The 23,109-nt window shown below is 53.9% G+C and overlaps 8 protein-coding genes across 8 annotated transcripts; 4 read left to right on the top strand and 4 right to left on the bottom strand.

Moving 5' to 3' along the window:
* Positions 1–200: 200 nt before the first annotated feature.
* On the bottom strand, positions 201–2,898 carry PG997_014846 (BAG domain-containing protein; the record flags this gene model as incomplete). Its single annotated transcript, XM_066819160.1, has 2 exons — positions 201–1,321; positions 2,868–2,898. 2 exons carry the CDS (start codon positions 2,896–2,898, stop codon positions 201–203), a joined length of 1,152 nt encoding a protein of 383 aa, XP_066661348.1.
* Positions 2,899–3,640: 742 nt separating this feature from the next.
* On the top strand, positions 3,641–4,192 carry PG997_014845 (uncharacterized protein; the record flags this gene model as incomplete). The annotated part of the gene is made up of 2 exons (XM_066819159.1): positions 3,641–3,746; positions 3,930–4,192. 2 exons carry the CDS (start codon positions 3,641–3,643, stop codon positions 4,190–4,192), a joined length of 369 nt encoding a protein of 122 aa, XP_066661347.1.
* Positions 4,193–4,633: 441 nt separating this feature from the next.
* PG997_014844 (peptidase S10- serine carboxypeptidase) lies at positions 4,634–6,596 on the bottom strand (the record flags this gene model as incomplete). Its single annotated transcript, XM_066819158.1, has 5 exons — positions 4,634–5,044; positions 5,135–5,293; positions 5,344–5,519; positions 5,588–6,174; positions 6,217–6,596. 5 exons carry the CDS (start codon positions 6,594–6,596, stop codon positions 4,634–4,636), a joined length of 1,713 nt encoding a protein of 570 aa, XP_066661346.1.
* Positions 6,597–7,331: 735 nt separating this feature from the next.
* On the bottom strand, positions 7,332–8,330 carry PG997_014843 (uncharacterized protein; the record flags this gene model as incomplete). The annotated part of the gene is made up of 1 exon (XM_066819157.1): positions 7,332–8,330. One exon carries the CDS (start codon positions 8,328–8,330, stop codon positions 7,332–7,334), a length of 999 nt encoding a protein of 332 aa, XP_066661345.1.
* Positions 8,331–9,419: 1,089 nt separating this feature from the next.
* On the bottom strand, positions 9,420–12,209 carry PG997_014842 (uncharacterized protein; the record flags this gene model as incomplete). The annotated part of the gene is made up of 1 exon (XM_066819156.1): positions 9,420–12,209. One exon carries the CDS (start codon positions 12,207–12,209, stop codon positions 9,420–9,422), a length of 2,790 nt encoding a protein of 929 aa, XP_066661344.1.
* A 123-nt stretch (positions 12,210–12,332) lies between these two features.
* Positions 12,333–14,684, top strand: PG997_014841 (uncharacterized protein; the record flags this gene model as incomplete). Its single annotated transcript, XM_066819155.1, has 6 exons — positions 12,333–12,508; positions 12,966–13,159; positions 13,239–13,565; positions 13,634–13,669; positions 13,729–14,377; positions 14,462–14,684. 6 exons carry the CDS (start codon positions 12,333–12,335, stop codon positions 14,682–14,684), a joined length of 1,605 nt encoding a protein of 534 aa, XP_066661343.1.
* Positions 14,685–15,794: 1,110 nt separating this feature from the next.
* On the top strand, positions 15,795–17,440 carry PG997_014840 (uncharacterized protein; the record flags this gene model as incomplete). The annotated part of the gene is made up of 8 exons (XM_066819154.1): positions 15,795–15,943; positions 15,988–16,016; positions 16,069–16,088; positions 16,147–16,215; positions 16,262–16,351; positions 16,407–16,792; positions 16,889–17,002; positions 17,068–17,440. 8 exons carry the CDS (start codon positions 15,795–15,797, stop codon positions 17,438–17,440), a joined length of 1,230 nt encoding a protein of 409 aa, XP_066661342.1.
* Positions 17,441–18,044: 604 nt separating this feature from the next.
* Positions 18,045–19,960, top strand: PG997_014839 (cytochrome P450 monooxygenase; the record flags this gene model as incomplete). Its single annotated transcript, XM_066819153.1, has 5 exons — positions 18,045–18,246; positions 18,312–18,529; positions 18,584–18,829; positions 18,937–19,815; positions 19,886–19,960. 5 exons carry the CDS (start codon positions 18,045–18,047, stop codon positions 19,958–19,960), a joined length of 1,620 nt encoding a protein of 539 aa, XP_066661341.1.
* Positions 19,961–23,109: the final 3,149 nt, after the last annotated feature.

Here is a 23,109-nt window from a genome sequence, read left to right as displayed (position 1 = left end):
CTCTCCATCTAGGCCCATCCGAGGACGGAAGCCCCTATCAATAAATACACAACCACCTCACCAGGTCTGGGACCCATGTCACTTCATCGTAAGAGCAGCCGAAGAGGAGGTATTATCCTATTTCTCTCCCTTCTTCTAGTGTCCTATGTTATGTTGTTTGTTGCATGCAGCACAATAGTCTACCACAAACCCAACCGATCTTACCAGTTGGACTTCGTCGCGCCCTCCGGCAGGTGCTCATCGATGCCCTTGAGCACGTCGTGCACTTGGTTGACCAGCTGTTTCCTCCTGGCCCGGACATCCGGATCACCGCCCGTATCCACCCCGTCCAGCTCCAGTAGTACCTGCTGCATGATGCTTTCGCTGAGCTTTCGGTGCTCATCGACGCACTTCTTGTCGTCCTTGGGAGGGTTGGCGGAGAACTCGACACACAGAGGTAGGAATTTGGTGCTGAAGTGCGAGCTGATGGAATCGAGCTTCTCCATGGGCCCCGCGGGCACGGCTGGGGACGACACCCGACTCGGGATCTTCGACCCGTCGGCAGACGATCTTCTCTCTGCCTCGGCCGAGTTTGGTATGTCCAAGTTGGCGTTGCTGTCGCGCGGGCTCTTGACCTTCTTCTTCTTGCCGCCCTTCTTAGACTTCTTGGATTTCTTAGGCTTCTGTTCATCACGGGGGTCCGTGACAATGATTTCCTCCGACTCGCTGGAATCGTCATCCGACTCGTTGCCCTCGGGAAGAACGACAAGAATCTCGCTATTATTCTTGACACCGTACTCCCGGACGGGAATGGGTTGGCTGGGGTCCACCTTGAGATTCCTTCCCTTGTAGAGCATCTTGATTCTCTGGCTGCGCTGCTCGCTGATCTTCATGAGCCATGCAACACGTTCCCGAACATCGTGCACATATAGCTTTCCATCTCCGATCGAGTAGGCTGGGAAGTGGACAGGATAGGTGACGCCCTTGTGCTTGATTAAAAGTATGTCATCCTCGATATCTGCACTGGCCGGTGGATTCCGGCCATGGGGGTCGTAGGTCCGCGACGGCGAGCGTAGCGAGTGCTCGAGGTCTTCTGATGTAATGTAGCTGAAGTCGTCGTCGGTGACACGAGGGACGCCATCCGACTGCGAACCGAAAGGCGAGAGCCCATCTCGGCCCGACGGCCAACCTGGGAGTCGAGACATGCCGATTGGTATCGCCAAAGCGGCGCAGGCGAGGGTAGAGTATAGGACGGTGGGTGATATGCCCTGGGCTGCGATGTACTCGTTGGAACCGGCGAGCGCTTCCGAAAGCTGACTGATGGTAGCGTCGACGTAGGTCGCTAGGGACGGGGGCAACAGTTGGGTCAGGTTCTGGAAGGCACCAGATGATGCCAGGATTGTCTGAGATGAAGCCACCTTGACGTGGGATCGGGCTGTCCTCGCGGGGACAAACCCAGATGGAAAATAAATAGAGGGGTCGTGGTTTTGAGAGAGAATGTGAGGAGGGCTGGAGGGGAGCAATCCGGCGAGGTGCGGCGCTGCTTAGTCTGATGATGACGGCGGACCGTCTGCCGTGGGGCCGTTTAGTCTCGTCTCAGATCCCAGTTTTTTGGTAATGATACAAGGCCGTTCTGCCAGTGCGCCCCGGGGCGGAATATCGTCGCTATAACTCGTCGCCCTTCTTTTGGGATATCGTGGGGTGGGCCGACAATTGCTGGGAGATCGGCAAAGCCCTGGGTGCTCAGCCGATTGGGATGTCCTGGTGCTTTATTTCTTTCCTCGGTTGCTGGGCGTTCGGTGAAATGGTTCGACGTCGACCAAGGGATGTACGGGTTGATGTGTTGTCAGAGCTGCAAGGCAAGTCAGCTGCTGCGTCTAGAGAAAAGCGAGACGAGGAGTGCCCGGCAGCGAACAATGCAGCAGTTGGTCATGGAACTCCGCAAAGGCGATCAGGCCAAAGTTCCTCGCAAACTGGTTTGCTAATTGGCCAGGCAGCGAGTCCTGTTCCACAGTAGTGGTCCAACAGCTCCCGAGCAGTTACGAGAGGCAAGCAGGCTGACGAGTGAGGTGGGTTGCAAAAGCAAGATAGCTTGACACACCGCAATGTTTTGGCGTCTTGTCGTAAAATGGCATGGAACGTACTTACATAAATGTTAGCATACAAGTATCAGCAATGCGCAGGTTGTCTTGGTGTTGAGTAAGTACATGTAGGTCTCTTGGAGTTGGAGCTTGGCTACAGGAACTTTTTTGTTTAATGACACGAAAAGAACTGATTAATCTTAATGATGGGCAATGCCGGAGTTGAAGCCACATGTTGCGTTCAAGTGTCAGCTACTTGGTTGGTACCTCTGGACTTTTTTGACGCGACCAGACCCCAGCAGCTAACTTTTGGCGTATCGATAAAGGATAGAGAACCTCGCTCGGATCCATCCTTTCATCCTCTTCAGCTTCAGCTGCACTTGTCGCGAAAACTTCGATGCATTGAACCATTCCACTGACTGCAAAATATTCGGGGTTCCCTACCGAGCGCTTGATTGCATCGAGAAGAGGGGCTCGGATCTATGGCAATGTTAGGTCCCTTGTTGAACAGTGATACTGTACGTATCTGACCGGGGAGGCGGCAGAAAAACGAGGAAACAAGGATTCGATCTGCACCCTCCGTTGTTGGACCCCTGGGGTCTTAACGGCCCCGGCTAGCTGGAACGCCAGATCAACAGCCCGATCGAGCAACACACATTGGAGCGAGCAAGGAGACCGAATGGTCGATGCGATAACCTAGCCGTCTCAATAATCTGTAATTCCATGCAGCGCCTACGAGGCTATGAATGGAAACCAAATCCAGCTTGAACTGAGGCCATTCAAGGAACCATTCGGTACATGACTGACGGTTCTGGTACCACATGTACGCCCAGGACATGAATGACCACAAGGTCGCCGCCGCATACGACCACGTCGAGTATGTATAGAATTGGTATTATTGATCTCCAGCAGCTGCCACATGGCACATAGACCCCCGACATTACCACGAACAAATAACAATCCTTATCGCCGACAAAGACAAAGGTCTCCCGTCTGAATGGCGTCATCCCGCCGTGCTACCAGCTTGGTGGAACTCGGGAGAATTCATAGTCACCAAGATACGGTTTGAGCTTGATGCGAGATCATATTAGTGAGTTCTGATAGTGTTCCTAATCAAGTCTCAAGGCATCTCACGTCAGAGTCGGCTGCGGCTCCCATGGGAAGCTGACAACAGCAAGCAACAATGAGACGCTACCTAGGACTGGCAATTAGGTGTACTAGGTACCTAAAGTATGCACATATGTAATCAATCAATCAATACCCTGATTTGTGGCTTGGACGCCGAACATGCCGCTGCCTCTTGCGCCATTGGACTGACAAATCACGAACTGCCTAATGCGTACGTAGAAGGCCGCCTCCCTCGGCAGGCTGGCAGGTGTTTAGTCTCTGACGTCGATAAGTATAAAAAAACCCGCCGCTGGGGCTGGCAAACCGCCCCTCCGTCTCAAAGTCCCCACTTGGCCAGCCTGTGACACTACGCCCGCCCGCTCCAGAACAGAAAACGCCATTCATTCATATATGTGGGAGACCAAGCCGCCGCCCGATCGTTCATTCCTTTGCCTTGAAAGAAAACAACCCACATGTCTCTATCCTTCATCCGCCGATTCTTCTCATCACCAGTCACAGCCGAAGCCATGTCTGCCGCTACTCAAAAGGCCCAGTCCATCATTGACGGAAACGCCGTTGGTATGTACTTCTCGAGCCTGTCCCTGCCCTCCGATCTCCCTCCCCGCAATGATGCGCCGTCGTTGTCGCATTCGACTGCGCGAACGCTGGTGGCGGGCACAACTCCCCCCTCCCCCCTGCTACCTCGCTCCAATCGACTCTGGGCTTTTGTGTTCCTTTGCTGACATCTTTCCTTCTCCGCAGCGGTGTTCTCCAAGTCGTACTGCCCCTACTGCAACCAGACCAAGAAGCTCCTCAAGGACAACAACGCCGAGTTCTACGCCCTCGAGCTCGACCAGGAGGAAGATGGCTCCGCCATCCAGGACGCCCTCGAGAAGCTGACCGGCCAGCGCACCGTCCCCAACGTCTTCATCGGCCAGAAGCACATCGGCGGCAACAGCGACCTCCAGGCCAAGGCCAAGGAGCTCAAGTCGCTGCTGTCCAGCGTCAACGCCATCAAGGCATAGAGAGGGAGAAAATGACCACCTAATGATTGTCGCCCGGAGTCGTCGGATGCCCGCGTTCTTTGTGCACTCGTCGCGCTTTCACTTGTCACAGCGAAGCGTTGTCCTTGTCGCATACACCGATCGAATTGCATACCCATAACCCTAAGGCCCCGATAGACATCACATGAATACTAGAGATACACCAACCTATCATTGACTTTTTCAAAACTTCCCGTTACCATGCGCGACGTCTTATTCTATGCAATTGGTCTAACCGTCCAGCTGTTCGGTCCAAGTTGACAGCGTACTACATGCCAGGAGTTCCAATAATGTGTAGCAACTAGAACATAGACATCCCGAAGAGTTCCCACGTATCTACGATCTAAAACTATCTACCTAACCCAACGCTGCGCCAAACCTCTGTCCGTCCCCGTCCCGTCCCGTCCCCTTCCCTCACCTAGATCAGACCCCCCTCCTCTTCTTCCAATCCCCCGGCCTCCCCGTGAACATCGCGCCCGTATCCCACCCCGAGTTCGTAGCCGTCGCGTTAGCCGGCCCATGGCTCTCAAAGGTCGGCGTGACGAGGACGTCGCCGCCGCCGGCCAACACCCGGTCGCGCAGCACGCGCCGGAACAGTTCCAGGCTGGCCGCGGGCTGGTAGTACGGCACGATGTGCCCGGCCTCGTAGACGCGCGTGAAGGAGAGACCGCCGTACTGCCGGGTGTCGCCGTACGTCTTATTGTTGGCGGTAGAGTTGGGGGAGGAGGCGGCGACGGTGAAGGGCGCGTAGCCCGCTTTGGCAAACGCGGTCGCGTTGGGCCACTTCAGCGATAGCGAGACGGCTTCGCCGCCTTCCCAGTTGCAAATGAAGTCCTGTGTTTAGTTGATCAGTCAGTATATCACCAGTCCTCCTCGGCTTTTTCTTCTTCTTCTTTTTGCTAAAGAGAGGGGGTCGAGACTCACAGCATCGCCATAAACCAAAGCGACCCGCACGCCCTTGGCCAGGAGCCACTCGAGGTCGTGGAACGTGGTGTCTCGGACCGGGTCGCCCTGGAGCCCGAAGGCGAGGTTGACGCCGACGCTGAACTTGTCCGTGTAGTTGAGGTCGACGCCCAGGGCGTCCTGCACCCGCGCCGTGTTGACGTAGTCCATCCAGGGCCCGCTGGGCGGACGTCGGCGCCGGCCGCGGCGCGGACGTCGTAGACGTCGCGCCCGCCCAGGAGCGTGTAGGGGCCAAGCGCTAGGCTGTTGCACACCCGGTGCGCGTAGCCGCAGAAGAAGGCCGCGTCATCCCCTTGCGGCAGGGCGTCGGCAAGGAGGCAGGTGTCGATGGCGGTCTTGCAGCCGCCTGGAGGATGGGTAGGGGGAGTGTCAGCCGGTCGGCAGCAAAGGGGGGGCGAGAATCAGTTTGCTCACCTTCCATTTCCATGTTTAGTTTCATCAGCTTGTACGTGAATTCGTCGACCGAGATGCCGTACGTGTTGTTGCGCGCGAACTCGGGCCAGAAGGGGTACTGGATGCGCGCCGAGATGAGCCCGTTGATGATACCGAGCGACTCCAACTCAAGCTGCACGCCGCGGCTGCCGGTGGTTCCGTTCCGAATGCGCTCATTCTGTTCGTAGAAGTATCGGTAGAACCCAGGGCCCCAATGGCCGCCGTAGCTCTCGGTCCAGAGGTGGAAGCGGCGCGACTGGACCGTCGGGTCCAGGCGCGGAAGGGTCCCGAAGAAGGCTTGCATCACCTCCCAGGCCGTCACCGCAGCCAGGGCCGTCCTGTCGGTGGAGTAGTCTTCCCGGATTCCGCTGAAGCGGCCGGTCGGGTTGGACGAGTTGACGGCCACCCCGGTCGCGTTGTCGTAGTTTCCCTTGATTTTCTCCTGGTATGAGAAGCCGACGCCGACAGGCTGCGAGAGGAAGAGCATGTTGCTTTCTTCGGTCCAAGAATAGGGATTCAAGACCGCAGTGCCGTTCGCGGTGACATTGCAAGGGCCAATGGCTGGTAGACTGGTCAGTCAAGATGCTGTGAGTGAGCCGCCGTAACCCTACTTGCCAGAGAAGAGAGAGATAAGGGAATCAGAACCAGGACCTCCATTCAGCCACAGCGTAATGGGGGCTTTGTCGGGGTTCTTCCTCGCTTCGAAGAACCAGAAGAACATGTGCGTGTGTTCGTCCAAGTCGACGTATCCCGAATAGGACTTGACACCCGGCGTCGTCTCGCAGACGCCTTCCAAGCCTGGCTCCTTATATCTGACTGTGACATTGTTTGGTGTTGTGATCGTTTTGACACCCTTGGGGCTGGCGGGGAGTTGTCTTCTAAGCAACTGCTCGATTGGATGAGGTAAAGACTCGGCCGCGACATTAGGGATTAGAGGAAGCGAAAGCAGCAAAGACGCCGCCGTCGCCGCCTTAGAGAGGAACCGAAGCATGCTTTGTTTGGGTACTGTATACAATGGATTGCTTGTAAACCTGGTTGATGTTCTCCTGTGTGACAACCCAGCATCTTCACATGGAAGCCATCCTACTTATACCCCTTCGAAACAGAATTGTTGCCATAGCCACGATCCTCGAATACGTTCTTGATATTGGTTTGCTCATAATGCGGTAAATTCTGCCAGTGCCTGGATTGTGTATGAGTACGCATACGCCGTAAAGAAATGGGTTGGTAGATCGCGGGAAGACAAGATTACGCAATGCCAAGGCACCACTGCTGCAAGGACTTTTTGGCTTGGTGCATTATATAATTGCGTACGTATATTATTGGAAACTCAGTGAAAGGCTGAAGAATACGATGGGCGCATTTGATCATAGTGCTGACGTTGGCATTTTACCCAAAAAGGAAATAGCAAGTATCTGTCGATCTCATGTAGACTAGCCCTTGAGCTCCTATTGGCTTGCTTGTCTTTTCCCCTTGTTTTCTTGGTTCTTGTGTCGATTAAGAGCAACAATCATAACCCGGCTGTATATTGCATCTGCATTGGCAATTCCCTGAATACATACGCAGTCCCTTTCCGGGATTACGGTGATCCCGAGAACAAAAGCAGACGCAGTTGTTGGTTTTGGCTTCCAACTTCGTTCGGGTATTGTTGCTGAGCCTCCCGACTTTATCGCGTCCAGGAACACCCTTACAAGATCAAGGCTAATGAGATAGTAACTAATTTGAATCAAATGCGACTAATGGCATAGTTGTACCACATAGCGTCCGTCAACCAATCTCTGTGACAGTCTTGCGTCTCGTTGTTTGCTCTGAGCATCTTCCTCTCCCAGTACCAGTCACGGAGGACTGCGAGGTGGCTCCGCGGTTTGCCCTCGAGATACGTCCGGTACTTGTTCAAGTCGCCCAAGATGGAGACGCGCAAGAGCTCCCTAACCACGTCGGCGTCGGCGTGGAGCGTGGCCGCGTGCCGCGCCGCAGCTCTGTTCCAGTGTCTGTCGTCGGTGCCTATTTCCCTGCACAGATGCTGCTTCCCGAAGAACGAGCCGCTCACCAACTCCCTGTCCGGGTAGTTGGTCAGCCACCACCTCAGCGAGTTCTCGCTGTCGCCGGGGACTTGGGCCTGGGTCCAGAACCACCAGAACGCGAACCAAAGCCATTGGCCCCGCGCACCCGCGGCCACCGGCGGGCTATCGATGCCCGGGACCTGGGCCTTGACGCCGTGGTCCAGCAACCAAATCAGGAGGGCTTCCTTCCGACGCTGTCTCGACGTCCCGCACGAGGCGTCGTCGCACCAAGTTACTCCTCGGGCGTCCTCGCTGCGAGTCTCCGTGGACGGCTCCAGTTGGGCCAGCCAGCGTGAATCGCACGGTTTGGCAATAGACTTGAGAAGGGACCTAGACGACTCCAGGCGTATGGAAAGTAGTCCGCCTCCAAGCGCAGTGTTCTTAGACTTCACGTATACGATTGAAAAAGCCGCTTTGCAGATAGGACATCCCCAAGGCTTTCCCCAATTGTCCACCAACGTCCTCTCGACCCGGGTAACCTGTCCTAGAATTGTGGCAACCGGGTAGGATTGTCGAATGGTGTGTAGTAGATTGGTTCGCAGGCTCGGGTCGTTGATTCGATAGTGCGGGCAAGCAAGTTCCTTCGACTGGCTGACCCATTCTTGGAGAGGTGCCAGCTGCTGCTTGTTTCTGCCGTCTTGATAACCGGGGAGATCTTTCATTCGAATCGATCTGCGAATAGCCCCAAGAGACGCATCAAAAGAGGTACTGCATTTCCCGCAGCTGTGGTTGCCCCTTTTTGGATATTTTGCTTTGTATTCCTGCCAGGTTATGGTCCTATGGGCGCATATACGGGCCCGGCCAGTCCAACCCAGACATAACCGGTGCATATAGTTACCATGATCCACTGCTGACTGGGAGAAGAAGACTCGTGCGTGGTATAGCTCGCAGCCAGTGCAATAAAGCGGGCGCATCAGTATCTGCAAGCGGCGCTGGAATGTCATTGTGCCACGAAGCTGCCAGCACGGGGAACAGAGACTATCCTTGAGAAGAAGACCGGCAATCTGTGACATAAGTCGGTTTTCCGGCTTGTGTATATTGTAGCAAAGACTGTGCGGTACAAATTCGCGTGGTACCTGATACGTAGAAGTGACATACTCGGTTTTGGTAAAGGTGCCTTCGAGTTGCCCATTCCGGGGCCATGGTGGCATGTACTCGCCCGGTGGGTTGAAAAGGCCAGCGTAAATGCTCGGTTCGTGTGCCTTCACGCTTCTACCTGAATAATGCAAAGCCCAAAGGTACCAACTGTGTATCGTTTGGTCTGCGGCGTGGATCACTGGCTTGCCCTCTTGATTCAAACGTTGGCGGACTTTGGCATCGTAGCTCAGTCTCCTGAAGGTATGACAAGTCCTTGCTAGACAGTAGTAAGCCTCTAGCGGAAGCAGTTTGACGATGCATAGCAAGATTTCGTCCGGGAAAGCCTGAATCGCAACCATTGCAACAAGTCAGGGGTTTTATTAGCGGTGTGGGCAAAATAGCAAAGATGTCAACAATCTGGCAATTGGCGAGGCGTGGACAGTTTAGACCAATCTGACTGTGACCCATGCGACATAATTCCGAAAGGTGTTTTCCAGTCTTTGGGTTTTCTATTCTCTCATTGAATTTGGTCCTCAAACCTGGCCGCGGTAAAAGTCTATGTTGGAACCCTGGTCAATTGCCTTTGCGCTCTCCATCATTCTCGAGTAGCTAAATTAATTATTCAACGAACTGCTAGGAATCTTGGCTGGGGCCAGCGGCCGCCGGAAGGTTGCCTACGCAATATCCTTCGTCGGCGCCTCCCTGTGCGGCGCAATGATAGCTTCGGGTGGCCACTCGCCCGGATCAAAGTCGCAAGTAAAGTGGTGAGTACCCGATCCAACGACGCGACCAGGCGTCGTAGCACCCATGGTCTGTTGCCCTTGCTCTGACGGCAACGTGACCTCGGCGAACGAATTGGGCGGCACGGTCAACTTCATGGTGAACTTGACCCCTTCCAGCCGCCACTCGCAACTTACCAGCCCGTAAGGCCCGTCGAACGAGACGGCGGCACTGGTGATGGTACCGCCCGGCACCGGCCGCACCAGGATCCTGCGCCAACCCGCGTTCGGCGCCGTGCCGATGCCGCCGACGGTGCCGTGCAGCCACTCGGCCACGGCGCCGAGAGCGTAGTGGTTGAAGCTGGTCATCGAGCCCGGGTTGACGCTGCCGTCGGGCAGCATGCTGTCCCAGCGCTCCCAGACCGTCGTCGCGCCCATGGCGACGGGGTACAGCCAGCTGGGGCACGTCTTCTCGAGCAGCATGCGGTACGCCAGCTGCGGGCGCCCGACCGATGTGAGCGCGCCGAGGATCGCAGGGGTCCCCGCGAAGCCCGTCGCGATGTTGAACCCGGCTCGGCGCACCAGCTTCTCGAGCCGGGCGCGGGCCGTCTCGCGCTCGCGCTCGTTCCGGTAGAGCCCGAAGCGCAGCGCGAGCGCGATGCCCGTCTGCGTGTTGGACATGAGGTTGCCCGCGGGGGTGATGTATTTGTGCTGGAAAGCTTGCCGGAGCTGGGTGGCCTGTTGGGCATACTTGGCGTGCTCGTCGGCTTTGCCGAGTACCTTGCAAGCGTCTGCGAAAGCGGTCGTTACTTGCACCAGGTACGCGTCGGCTACCAGGACGTCGTCCGTCACGCCGCCGGCCGGATCGTCGGTGGGCGCCTTGGGGTCGAGCCAGTCGCCCAGCTGCCAGTGTCCCTGGTCCCAGAGGCCGTCGACCGGGTCGCGGCGGATGCCGTGTTCGAGCCAGCCGCGCATGCTTTCAAAGTGGCGTTCCAGGATCGCGCGGTCGCCGGAGGACTCGTACAGGGCGTACGGGGTGAGGATGAGCACGTCGTCCCAGACGGCGGCCGGCATGTGTGACCAACCGGGCGTAGGGATGGACGGGATAATGAAAGGCGGGACGAAGTCCTCTTCCTCCATCTGCTCCGCTTTCAGGTCCTGAAGCCAGTCCTTCAGCATGCCCGTGGAATCATAGAGGAAGTTGGCGGTGGGAGCAAAGATCTGGATATCACCCGTCCAGCCCAGTCTCTCGTCACGTTGCGGGCAGTCGGTGGGTATGGAGAGAAAGTTCCCCTTCATGCTCCACCTGATGTTGCGGTACAACTGATTTACCATTTCATTGGAGCACGTGAAGTCCCCTCGGGGTTTCATATCCGTATGCATCACCAAAGCCTTGAAGTTCTCCTTGGGTGGAAGAGGGGAATCCGAGTCGGTCAGTCCGTCAACTTGAGCGTACCGAAAGCCGTGAAACGTGAACTCAGGAGACCACTGACGCAGTGGCTCGCCAGCTGATATGACAGTATCCGTCGCTTTAGCAAAACGCAGCGGCCGAGTGCCCAGTTCCCCGTTCTCCATGACCTCTGCGTGCTTGAGCGTGACTTCGCGGTCCTTCGGGACATTGATCTCCTGGACTTGCACTTTTCCCACGAGGTTCTGACCAAAATCGACAATTTTCTTGCCGCTAGGCGACTTGAATACGGAGACGGCGTCAACGACCTGCACCACGCGGACAGGGGCAGCATTCGGGGCAACGAGCTCGCCACCGGGCCATGGCAGCTCACGTGTCGCGCTCCAGCCTCTCTGCTCGTCGCTCTCCTGAACAGGCTGGCTCCATTCCAAACTGTTGTCCCCCATAGCGTCAAACACCTCTCCGTCGTAAATGGAGCTCGAGCGGATGGGGCTGCGCTTTACCGTCCACGTGGTGTCAGTACACAAACGCCACGGTTGGGATCCCTCCTGATCAGTACTGATCTCCAACTGCGCTAGGACGCCGATGTCTTCTCCATAGTTGAACCTGGTCCCGCCATCAAACCCAAGCCATCCGGAGTACCAACCTTGCGCAACCTCAACCACAATGGCGTTGGTCCCGTCCGTCTTCAAGAGATCCGTGACGTCGTGGACCCGGTAGTTCAGACGGTGGCGGTAGCTCGTCCACCCCGGAGCCATCTCTTCGTCGCTGGTGCGACGGCCGTTGATATACGCCTTGAGAACGCCGAGGCCGGTGATGTATAGGCGAGCGCGCGACCCGGACGACGTTACGGATTCATCGATTTTGAACTCCTTTCGGAAGCGCAGGGGATGCGGCGCCAGTTCATCATCGTCACGATCGCTGCTGCTGGTCTCACTCTCGTTCGCGATGAAAGACGCGGCCCAGTCGTCCCTCTCTAGCAGCCCGGCTTCCACAATGGACGGATGAGACCATTCGCTGCTGGTCTCGTGCAGCGATCCATTTCCGTCATTGCCCCGTCCTTGAACCCATACCCTCACGGCCGCCCGGGACCGGGAAGAAAGTGGCTCGGCGGGCCACGGCACAAGAGTTGATTCGTCCGAGTTAACAGAAAACGTCTTGGTCGGTCTGCTTGGTGAAAGCCATTCAACCTCGATATCATAACCCGTTTGTTTCCAAGCTGGAAGAGTATCCTCGGAGGTGGTGAATCGCCAAGAAAGCCGCGGGCGACTGTAACCTAGGCCAAAGCCGTCGTGGTGGTGCTCAAACGTTACTTTGGACACTTGAGGGCTGGACATCGTGATGTGTATACCAATGAAGAACTCGTATCGTCAAATTGATGGGCGTCTCGGGGTGTTTTGGTGGTGGTGTCCAGGCGTTTTGGGGGTTTGATGTTGTCGCGTGGGGGTTGCTCGGCGGAGATGAACCGATCCCCATTTTATCTCGGCTTAGCACACACCGAACTTGAGTTGGCATCATACACTGCCGTGGAGTCCGGCATTGACTTTGACGAGCCTCAATGCAACCTCGCACTCACTTTATGGGGATCTATGGAGTACCCCAGATTACCATCCTCATTTCTGGCGTATCTGCTTAGGTACAGATGTATCCACCACCTGATAGATTCCCGAGGCCTAACATGATCTGGTCGGTGTGCTTTCACCCGCCAATCGCCTTCTAGATGGTCTTCAGCTTCCACTTGCATGCGATATAACCGTCGTCACTTGTCACTGTTGCAAATTGATAAAGTCACTATGCGCCCGCTCCTTGAACAAGTACATCGTCGGACATAATAGCCCCAACTCCCCAAGATTTGCCACAACTCTTCCGAATCAATATGGGTAAGTGACCTTCGGTGGTTATTTCTTCTCAGTCCAGTATCTCAGGAGTAATCAATGAGATATATATGCGAAGAGTTGCGTTCATTCAATTTTGAGACAATCTACCCAATCCTAGGAGATAGATACTAACCTCCGAGAGTCAATAGGTCGTTTCTTCATCTTAAGTATTGCCACTGTGGCGGCACTTGGTGGTTTCATCTACGGCGTTGATAGCGGCATCATCGCCACCACACTCGGCCACGACACGTTCAAGTTGTACATGTATGGGCCGACCAAGACCAACGCCGCCCTTTCTGGTGCAGTGGTCTCGGTCTACAACGCGGGCCAGGCTATCGGGAGCCTTTGCACTGGCGCCCTCGCAGATTGGATCAGCAGGAGATGGACTATCTTTGTTGCTGCGTTGTTTGGTTAGTTTCGTCCCCTAACCTGCTCGCCGTCCATGGTGGACTCCCCAACTAATATTGCGCGACTAACGCCTGCCACCAGCTATCATTGGCACGGCCATCCAAGCTGGCGCCATGAGTATCGGCATGCTAATAGCTGGTCGTGCCATCGGTGGGATCGCGTGTGGCCAGCTCCTGTCGGTGGTGCCCATCTACATTGCGGAAATATCGCCTCCCACACAGCGCGGCTTCCTGGTCGGACTGCAAGGCATGGCCATTGCCATTGGATTCTGCGTGGCTAACTGGATCGGATATGGTGGTTCTTTCGCCATGGGCGATGCTCAATGGCGGATACCCCTTGCTATGCAAATTCCGGGGGCTCTGTGCCTCGCCATTGGCGTGTGCTTTATTCCATATACTCCACGCTGGCGTATGTATTCCTCCCTTCCTTCACTACCAGGCGTTAGTGCGATTTGTGCTAATCTGTACTACTTTCAGTTGTCCAAAAAGATCGCGTGGATGACGCATCAAGAGGTGCGATCCCCATGTACCCAGTTATGAGCTTTTGGCCAACCTTAACTTACTTGCCTTAGTACTCAGAAGCATCCATGGGGATGACGACTTGGTCGCCCAGGAGCTCATACAGATTGGCGAACAGATCCACCTCGAGAAGCTCCAAGTTCGTGTATCATGGATCGCAGCGTTACGGCAGCTGTTCTCACGCCAGTATATCCGCCGCACTTCCACGGCGACTTTTATCCTGGCCATGTCGCAGCTCAGCGGCTCTTCGGTGATTCAGAATTTCCAAAACATCTTCTACGCGGCGGTGGGATTCAAGGGCCAGCAGGCGCTGCTCATCAGTGGCGTCTATGGCCTAATGGGTGTCTTTGGCCAAGCCTTCTACCTCTTCATCGTGGCCGACCGCTGGCCCCGCGTCCGCACCTTGTCCATTGGTTCCGTCGTGCTTTCTGTCCTCATCGCCGTTTGCATGGCTCTTAGCGCGGTATACGGCAGCGCGGACAGTACAAACCTGAATGGGGCCCATGGAGCCATCGCCTTCATTTTCATTTATTCGGCGGCCTTCGCCGTCTTCTTCAACGGGACCGTTTGGGTCGTCTGCTCGGAGCTGTTCCCTTTCTTCCTTCGCTCGCGGGGCATCGCCATCAGTGTCTTCTTTCACTCCGTCGTGGCCATTGTGCTATCGCAGATAACGCCCGTCGCCCTCGCCGAGGTTAGCTGGCGGTCAGTCTATCCTTCTTCCTCTTCCTCCATTCTCCGTCATATGGTATAACGTATGCATGCGATCTTGTGGCTCACTATAGACAGATACTATTCCCTCTTCATCGCCACGAACCTCACGGCCGGACTCATTTACTTCTTCTTCCTCCCCGAGACCGCCGGCAAGAGTCTCGAAGAAGTCGGGGAGCTCTTTGGTGATGTCCTCGCTACTGATCATATTGGCGATATTGACGTTGCGGCTAAAACTAGTGCTGTGGAACTGGAAGATATTAGACACTCGCCATCCTCTCAGGGCAGATCGAAAGTCTAGACAGCTAGGCCTATCCCGAATCATGTATTCAAGAGGCTTTGATATCGAGCCAATGTGTTATGTTGGGAGGATAGCCAGTACGTCAGACAGGTTTTGTGCCGACGTCAATTGGACGTTATTTCATGGCTTACCAGTGTCCATGCTTAGGCCTAGTACGCAAATGAAAATGTCTGGTCAGCCGCCGGTGGTGGCTCGAAGAAGTGTGTATACGGGTAGTCCAACAGACAGGTCTGATTGTTGTCAATTGTGGGTTCAGCCGAGGGATGGAGACATCTGAACATCACAATAGAACATCGCGTGCATGTAAGTCGGGGGTATCCTATGTTATCGGTGAGGTTAGTTTTGATTCGTTCTCCGTTGGCGCTGGATATGTGATGGACATAGTCTCGAGTGTTACTATGCACGATTCCGCCCCCAACTCCACTCCCCCATGGACTGCTAGGTCTGTTGGTTGTCAAGTACGACCTCGGTGAGGGGCGGTTACTGTGCACTTTGCCCCCCTGCTTCTGGTATTCAGTCGGTTCCACCCGAGATTGAAGTACCACTCTGACCAACTGGTGTATGATGGTACTATTGAGACCTCCACCCCAATGCCTCGTTGGTTTGGGGTGGTAATTTGGAGTAAATAATTGAAGAAAGTTCCAACAGGTCAGAACTGGCCCAGTTTGACGGCATCACTTGTGCCTCGCGTCGCAGGGAAGGGAACGCGGCACAATGCAGCGCTCTGATTGGTAGACTTGCAACATCTTTCCGGGCATCTTCCTCCATTTGAGATATCACGGCTAACAAGACACTGATATCCACGTTGCATATACCACGCAGTTGGTTTTAGGCTTTGACGTCGAGTTGAAACTACTCATCCAAATATGGCCGTTCCAGAGACCCAGTCACATTGGCTTCTACAGTATTGATAGTTGTGGACCTGGTTGGGAACCGAGGATGGGCCATTCGAGCTCTCATACAAAATCAAAAAAAGAAACTGGTGAAACTCCTTTATTAGCCTGGACCCTGGCTTCGCAGCTCCGTTTTCATGTTTCTACTTGTTTGGATTTGAGCTGTTACCTGGTACAATACTCAGGCAAACCTGAGTAGCCAGCCTGAGATACCACGATGAGTTACTTAGATCCTCGTCAGATGCCTCCCGGTATTGACCCATACATGACTCCCGCCGGCGTTGTGCCCCCGGGATACGAGAGCAACTTCCTCGACCCCCATCGCAAGCATGGACTGCTCGACTGGCCATCTTTTCAACCCTACCAGTAGCCATTATTCTTATTCTTCTGCGGGTCTATGTCCGTTTTAGATTGAGACATGGCCTGGTTTGCGATGACTGTGAGTCCCGTGATGAGTTCATCGACTTGACCTGTGCTCTAATGACGACAAGATCTGTGTATAGCTGCTGGAGTATGTGTCCGTGCCGTCCCCATTTTCCAGCAGGATGGCTGCTTGGCCATATACGTAGCCTTACCACTCACCTGAGGGCCGCGAGTTTCTGACAACTCTTTACAGCTCGCCAGTATTGGGCTTTGTGGTTTGATGTTGGATGAAGATAAGTTTTTTCCCACATACTGATTCAGGGGCTAACTTACTTTGCAATGCTGGATGACACGTACGGACGTCACATTTGGGACATTCCAGTGGCATCAGTAACTGCAAAGATTATCAAGGTAATCCCCAGAGCTATCGGAGCCAACAGATCTAGTACTTACTGACCTCTATTAGGAAAGCTGCTCTATAACACTGGTATACTGCGCGGCGGCCGCCTTGATCAATAACTCTCTCTTCCTTTTTCGCCGCATGTTCTCACCTATGCCGCGATCCAAGTACATGATTCGCTTTGGTATTATCTTCAATACCATATCCTACACAGTATTGTCTCTGGTATGGTTAGTGTACAGTGTGCCACATGCAGAAGATGCAGGTTGGATGGACCTAGCCTATACCGAACGAATGGGCGAACATACTCCAAAGATAAACGTGGCACTCGGCGCTGTGAGCACCTTCACAGACTACTTCGCCATCGCAGTCCCTTTGAGTATCGTTTCGGGGCTCAAGTTATCGTTCGGCAAGAAGATTGGTGTGTCTGCGGTTTTCGCAACTGGGCTGTTGTAAGTTCTGTTTTTTCTTCTTCTTTCTTTTGCTAATCTCTTAGAAATTTAATGGTTTCGGTGAAGTGTTTTGATCTAATATACGTATGTGTATAGTGCATGCGCTTGCTCAACTGCTGGACTCGTTTACCGCCTCCAGAACTTCCACGCCGCCATTGTAATCAAACATGCTGACCCATACTGGCTTTCCATGCCAGCTTATGGTCTAGCGTAAGTACATCCAATGGCTTCTATCATACTATATTTCTCGCCGAGTCTGACTAATTTATCTATAGTGTTGCGGAGGTAAATGTTGGTATCTTTTGCGCCTGTGTACCAGTTTGCTTTCCGCTGTTCAAGACTGTACTTGAAACTCTGGGCCAAACGGCATCCGCCTGTAAGCAATACGTCCTTGGGCCCAAGGAGCCTTCAACCCAGAGTCCCGATATGGAAAACGGACAGTGCACTGCAGTCAGTCTGCTGCCAAAGGTATCTAGGGTGAACCTGAAAACGTTGCTCTCAATCTTGCGGAGCCCAAACGACCCTCGAACAAAGACGTCCCAGGACGGTGTTACTGTAACCAGAGACACCGACATCGAATCATCTTCTTATTCCGACATGGGGTCCGTTGACATGGACTACCATAGGTACTTGGTAAACGGCCACTAAAGCCCAAATCCGTTCACATCAGTTGTCGCCAGCAATGGGCTGCCCGGTGAAGGTAACTCGAATGGAGTCAGGGGCTTCGAACCATCACCATAAGCCTGATTATTTGTTTAGCAGACACGTGGGGAGAGAGTGAAATCTGGTGATGTAATACTGCATTTTGTTGTGGGAGCGAGCAAATGTCAGACAAAATGGTCTTTTCCCCTATTTCAAATGCATATGTTCAAGTATTCATCCAAAGTAGGCCTTAACAGATAATTCTTTTCATGCTTTTCCTTTCCTCTCTCTTAAGTTTCTCCCATTCGATTCGTACGGGACCGACCAAACAAAACAGACAAAATCTGCGTCATGGCATGCCATGTTCCTTGACGACGATACCTCTTTGCTTCGTGTCTCCACACAATTCCTCGGCGTACCCACCGTGTCCAATTAGCAGGAAACCAACAGTTACTGCGCCATAACCAACACCCGTGCCCTTGTCGTTTTCGAAATTGGCTGTCCGACCCATTGGTACAAGTAGGTAGGTATGAAGCGCGTTGCTTCACACACCAACTGCGGGATTTCATATCATTCGTTCTTCTATCTAGCAGCTCTTGTCATGATCGACATGGATGAACTTCTGCAACGGCCAGTCCAGGCCACTGCTATCACACTATTGCTCGTCGCTGTCACGTTTCTGTACCGCACGCTTCACTACAAACGATTTACACAAAATGCACACCTGCCACAGTTTCCCTCTTCTCTTCTTTGGGGCCATATCAAGCTCTTTTATGACTACACTAAGCGAGGCAAGATGGATCGGCACCCAGGTTAGTATTGGATTTGAAGGACGGCGGTCGCATTCGGGCTGACATGCAACTACCGGTTTGAATAGACTATATGTTTACGGAGATGTATCAGACGCTCGGTGAGCCACCGGTCATGTTGGTCGACAACTGGCCGATCGTACCACCTCTGGTAGTGATTCCTAGCCACCATGTTGCGGAACAGATCTCGAAGTCTTCGAGCACGTTCCCGTATAGCACCCCAAAGGCATGGTCAGTGGAACATCTCAGGCCTTTGCTTGGATATAAGTCGATATTTCTGTGGCAGGTTAGTGCTTCTCCGCATGGCGTGTTGTGACATCGCTAATCTACCCATCCAAAGAACAAGGAGTGGAAAGCCATTCGTAGAAGGTTGAGTCCTGGCTTTGCTCCACAGCACCTCATGACTTTGCTGCCGATCATCGTGGAGAAGCTGACTCCTTACGTCGAGAACCTTGACGAGTTTGTACGCAAAAGAGAGGCGTTTCCCCTGGATGAGGTCACGACCAACCTTACATTTGACGTAATCGCAGCTGTGTCTATCAGTGAGGATATGTACGCACAACAGCCGGGTCGCCAGCATGACCTAGTCCGCATGGTTAAACAGCTCATTAAAAGTACAGATAACCCATTCCAAAGCTGTACACACACTACATATGGCTAATACCCGATCTTTCAACCTTTACGGATGACAAGCTTCAGTTCCCATGGTGGATGGCGCCCTTGCCCCACCTGAGACGTTATCGGCTTGGAGAGCGCATCTCCCAGCGGCTGAGAGAGATCGTCCGTCGGGACTTCGCCGATATGAAAGCCAAAGAACGAAACCATGAGGATGCGGGGAGGTTGCGAACTGTCGTGGCGCTCAGCTTACAGCACGTCGAGAGCTTAACCCCTGACGTGCTGGAGGAGACGTGCGACCAGATCAAGACATTCTTCTTCGCGGGCCAAGATACCACCAGCGCTGTCCTCATTTGGACGATTTACGAACTCTCTCGCACTCCACACGTCCTCACATGCGTCCAAGACGAACTGGACATGCTGTTCGGGAAGAATGGCGCGCATGACCCGGCCATTGTTTGTGCAAAGCTTCTAGAGCCAGGAGGTGACGAGCTAATCCACCGCATGCGGTACATCTCCGCCGTTCTGAAAGAGGTGATGCGCCTGCATCCGCCGGCAGGCTCTATGCGCTGGGCTCCGCCCGGGGCGGGGTTCGTGGTGTCTACCCCGGACGCCGGCGCCTACAACCTCGACGGCTGCTGGTTGTATCTCGAGCATAATCTGATCCAGCGTGACCGAGCTGTATACGGCGACTCGGCGGACGACTTCGTGCCGGAGCGTTGGCTCTCGTCTAACGCTGACGGGTTCCCGGTCGGTTCATGGCGAGCCTTCGAACGTGGGCCGAGAAACTGCATGGGACAAGAGTTGGCCAACATTGAGCTGCGAGTCATTGTAGCTATATTGGCGCAGCGATATGAGTTTACCAAGGTCGGTCTCGGGGAACCTCAGCTAGATCAACAGGGTCGGCCGATGATTGACGATAAGGGGCAGTTCAAAGTCAAGTCGGAATTGTACAATGTGAGTTATCAGAGTATACCCGCCGTATGTTCAATGAGAGCCATGAGGCCACCGTACTGATGTGCTCCAGACCTTTAGGATCGCTAGCAAGCCTGTGGATGGAATGATGATGAAAGTGAAGCTAGCATCACCAACGAGTGGTTGAAAAGCCATTGCCCAACCATCGTGGACACCATTTTCCACTTGGTACCGTAAGACTTCATCTAGGCCGATACACGGAGGGTCATCTCCATTATCAATGTTCCCCATGGTGTCCGCTCTGATCGCTACTTGGTCTACCTAATACGGCGATGTAAGCAACCATGGGATAGCTGTTAATTCCAGAGGTCAACCAAGTTTGAAATATTTGGGGGCGTTTATTCCAGTATAACCAATACTTATTCCGGTGTACGATCGTTCATCTCGGTGTACAACTGTTTATTCCAGTGCACAATCCGATTCCCCACATGACAGTGCTAGTGGGATTTCTGCCACCTTCCCCTCTGTCAGGTTTGCAATGCGATGATTCAAATATCTAACCGAAATATTCTTCTTTCTCTTTAGATGTCGGATTGAACTAGTTCTCACGAACCACTTAACTCCCTCGCCATATCTCTTTCATGCCAGTATGCCTGAGGCCATGGCTGGTGAGGAGCTGGACGAGATCGTCTTTTTTTTGTTCTTTTGCTTTTCGACTCATACCAGCGCAGGCCAGCAGAAGCAAGTGACTCAAAACCGAGCAAACCCAAAAATGTGTTGGGACGAGATCGTCGTCCAGGGGCGTCGCCGCCCCATCACCGTGAGACCATCCACCTCAATCGTTTCCATTAGGTGCCCAGTTAACCACTGAACAACAGAACTCTGAAGAAAACGGCTCGCACAAGCCAGAGGCTGTCGCCGCTCACGAGTCCTAAGCACCGGACCAAGGCCAACATCATTACCAACAATCTGACACCCAACGTCTAAAAAACCACCAAAACCAACAAAAAAAAAAACAAAAAAACCACCACCAAAAAGTCCTAGCGCTACAGCCAACTTATCAGCTCTCCTCGAGAGCTAGGTCTGTCCATCTTCCGGGGCGACTGTACGCTAGGTAGGTACTCTCTACCTACCGGGATTTTTGGTGGTTGTTGGGCTTGTTGGGACCGGCTGCGCACACCAAGGCGCTAAAACCCCGCTATGCACGCACACGCCACTGATGGTGGGGAGCAGCATTCACCCCAAAGCCGACAACACCTACCCGCCTCGTCAAGCAAGCTTCAATTCATCAACTCGCTTCCACTGGTGTTGTCATCGACCCAGCGTTACAGCCAACTTAGGCGGCTGCTTGTCACCGATCCAGGGACGTGTTTACTCTGGGCAGCCAGCTGAACTTATCGGCCGACGCACGCACCTCTCCAGCAGCTTATTTCGAGCCGGCTTTTCGATCCGGCTTACCAGCTGATGCTTTCGTCGGCCCCTTCCGTGCTGCCGTCGAGATAAGAATCAACGTTTCGGGAGATCGAGCGTACGTCGAGGGCCGAGCGCGAGCAATGCCACACTTACAGCACCCTCTACAGCACCCTCTACAGCACCTTTTACAGCACCTTTTACAGCACCCTACAGCGCCCTCTGCGCCCTGTAACACCCTCGAAAAGCTGGATCAGTAGCCCCAAGGTCGGCTGAACTATTCAGCCAAGATTCGTCGATACGATTGGCCGGTTGACGGGGAAAGACGAAACGACGTCAACCAACGTTTTTTCACTTCCAGCCAAGGGGTCGAAGTAAATATAAATACACTGCTGAATTTTCGGCTGATATGTAAAAAGGGTGGCCGTCACCGGCGATATGCTTCTAGCCCCTATAAGGGGACGTGCGTGGCCCAAAAGCTCAGCTGGCTGACGAAAGGTAAACACACCCCAAGCGTTACAGCCAACTTATGCGGCGGCTTGTCATTGATCCAGCGTTGCAACCGACTTGGGCGGCGTTTGTCGACCGTATCCACCAGGGCTGTCATAGATCCAGCGTTACAGCCGACTTATGCGGCTTACTTCGGCCTCTCCTATCGAAGACCTTGCATGGATGGAGGCCCTATCCTACGTCCCGATCTCCCTTCTCTCGGGGCAGCATATTCCGTTCAAAGCAGGACTGGCTGCTGCAGCACTGTTGGTCGAAGCAATGCAGTATTATAATCAAAAATGACGAGACACGTTATGACCGTTCCACGCGGATTTACCTTAGCTTCGCTACTCGACCAGAGCTTCCTCTCATGTCACCAAGTCATGTTTTCCACAGGCGACATTGGCTGCTTGCCCGGGCTCCTCCCACCGACAATATTAGTTCCCGATCCGTCAGCCACCGCCACGGCGAGAAATTACAGGCTAGTGTCACTGCCGTTTTGTGTGACTTGCCTCGACTTCTACCACTACTGCGACCCAGACATGCTGGACCAAAAGCCGATACCTGGGCCACGGACTAAATCATTGTTTTCCAGGACAAAAGTATTCCGTCCAAGTCAGCACTGATTCCCAAGTAGCCGGTGAACGATGAGCCGGCAGCAGTGTCTGTCCCACTATCACATTGATCCGGGGCCCAACTCGTCTCGTCCCCCAAGGCCGTATCGGTGCCTAGATCACCGCTGGCTCACAACTCCGCTGGATATTCTGAGGAGTTGCGTTACTACCATCTCAAACATTGGCCTCTTCTGCCCCGAAATGGCTGGGATTTGCGTCAATAGCTACCACGCCATTCATGTAGACACTGCATTCATGAGATACTACCCACCGCCTACTTGGAGATCCTCGCGACGATCCTGCGGAAAGGTATGGCGCTGTATGTCTCGGGGACTAGGCAGCCGCCAAAGATCAAGAAAAGCCCGTAAAGTCGCTGAAACACTTCATGGGCCAGTGCTTACCCCTGGACGATTGAGTCACCACGGACGGGCGGGACAACAATCGTGGTTTTGGAGAAGCGTTACCGCCGATAGGTCGATTTACTTGGCCCCTTCCGCCCGTTCTATCCGTAGAATATTCGCACGGCGGCAGACACCTTGTAGGCTGTATCATTCGGAACCACCCAGTGACCAACCAACACCTCTATCGTCATCAAAGGATGGCCAGAGCACTGAATCATCATCTGCAGTCCGTTATGAAAAGAGCCTGGACTAGCACTACTTCAACCAACTCTTTGGCGGCTTGCCTTGGCCCTCCCATTGAAGATTTTCGACGGTGGTTTGGGCAAGATCTTGGCGAATAATACATCTTGACGATAGTTAAATATACCCGAGCTACTACGGGCCGTGCGATGTACGCTACTAATACGGAACCTTCGACCAAC

This window comes from Apiospora hydei, assembly GCF_038363865.1.
Source record: "Apiospora hydei strain CBS 114990 chromosome Unknown utg000010l_segment0_segment0, whole genome shotgun sequence".
In the NCBI taxonomy this organism is placed as follows: domain Eukaryota; kingdom Fungi; phylum Ascomycota; class Sordariomycetes; order Amphisphaeriales; family Apiosporaceae; genus Apiospora; species Apiospora hydei.
The sequence above is the reverse complement of the archived record's forward strand: the minus strand, read 5'-3'. Positions and strand labels throughout refer to the sequence as shown.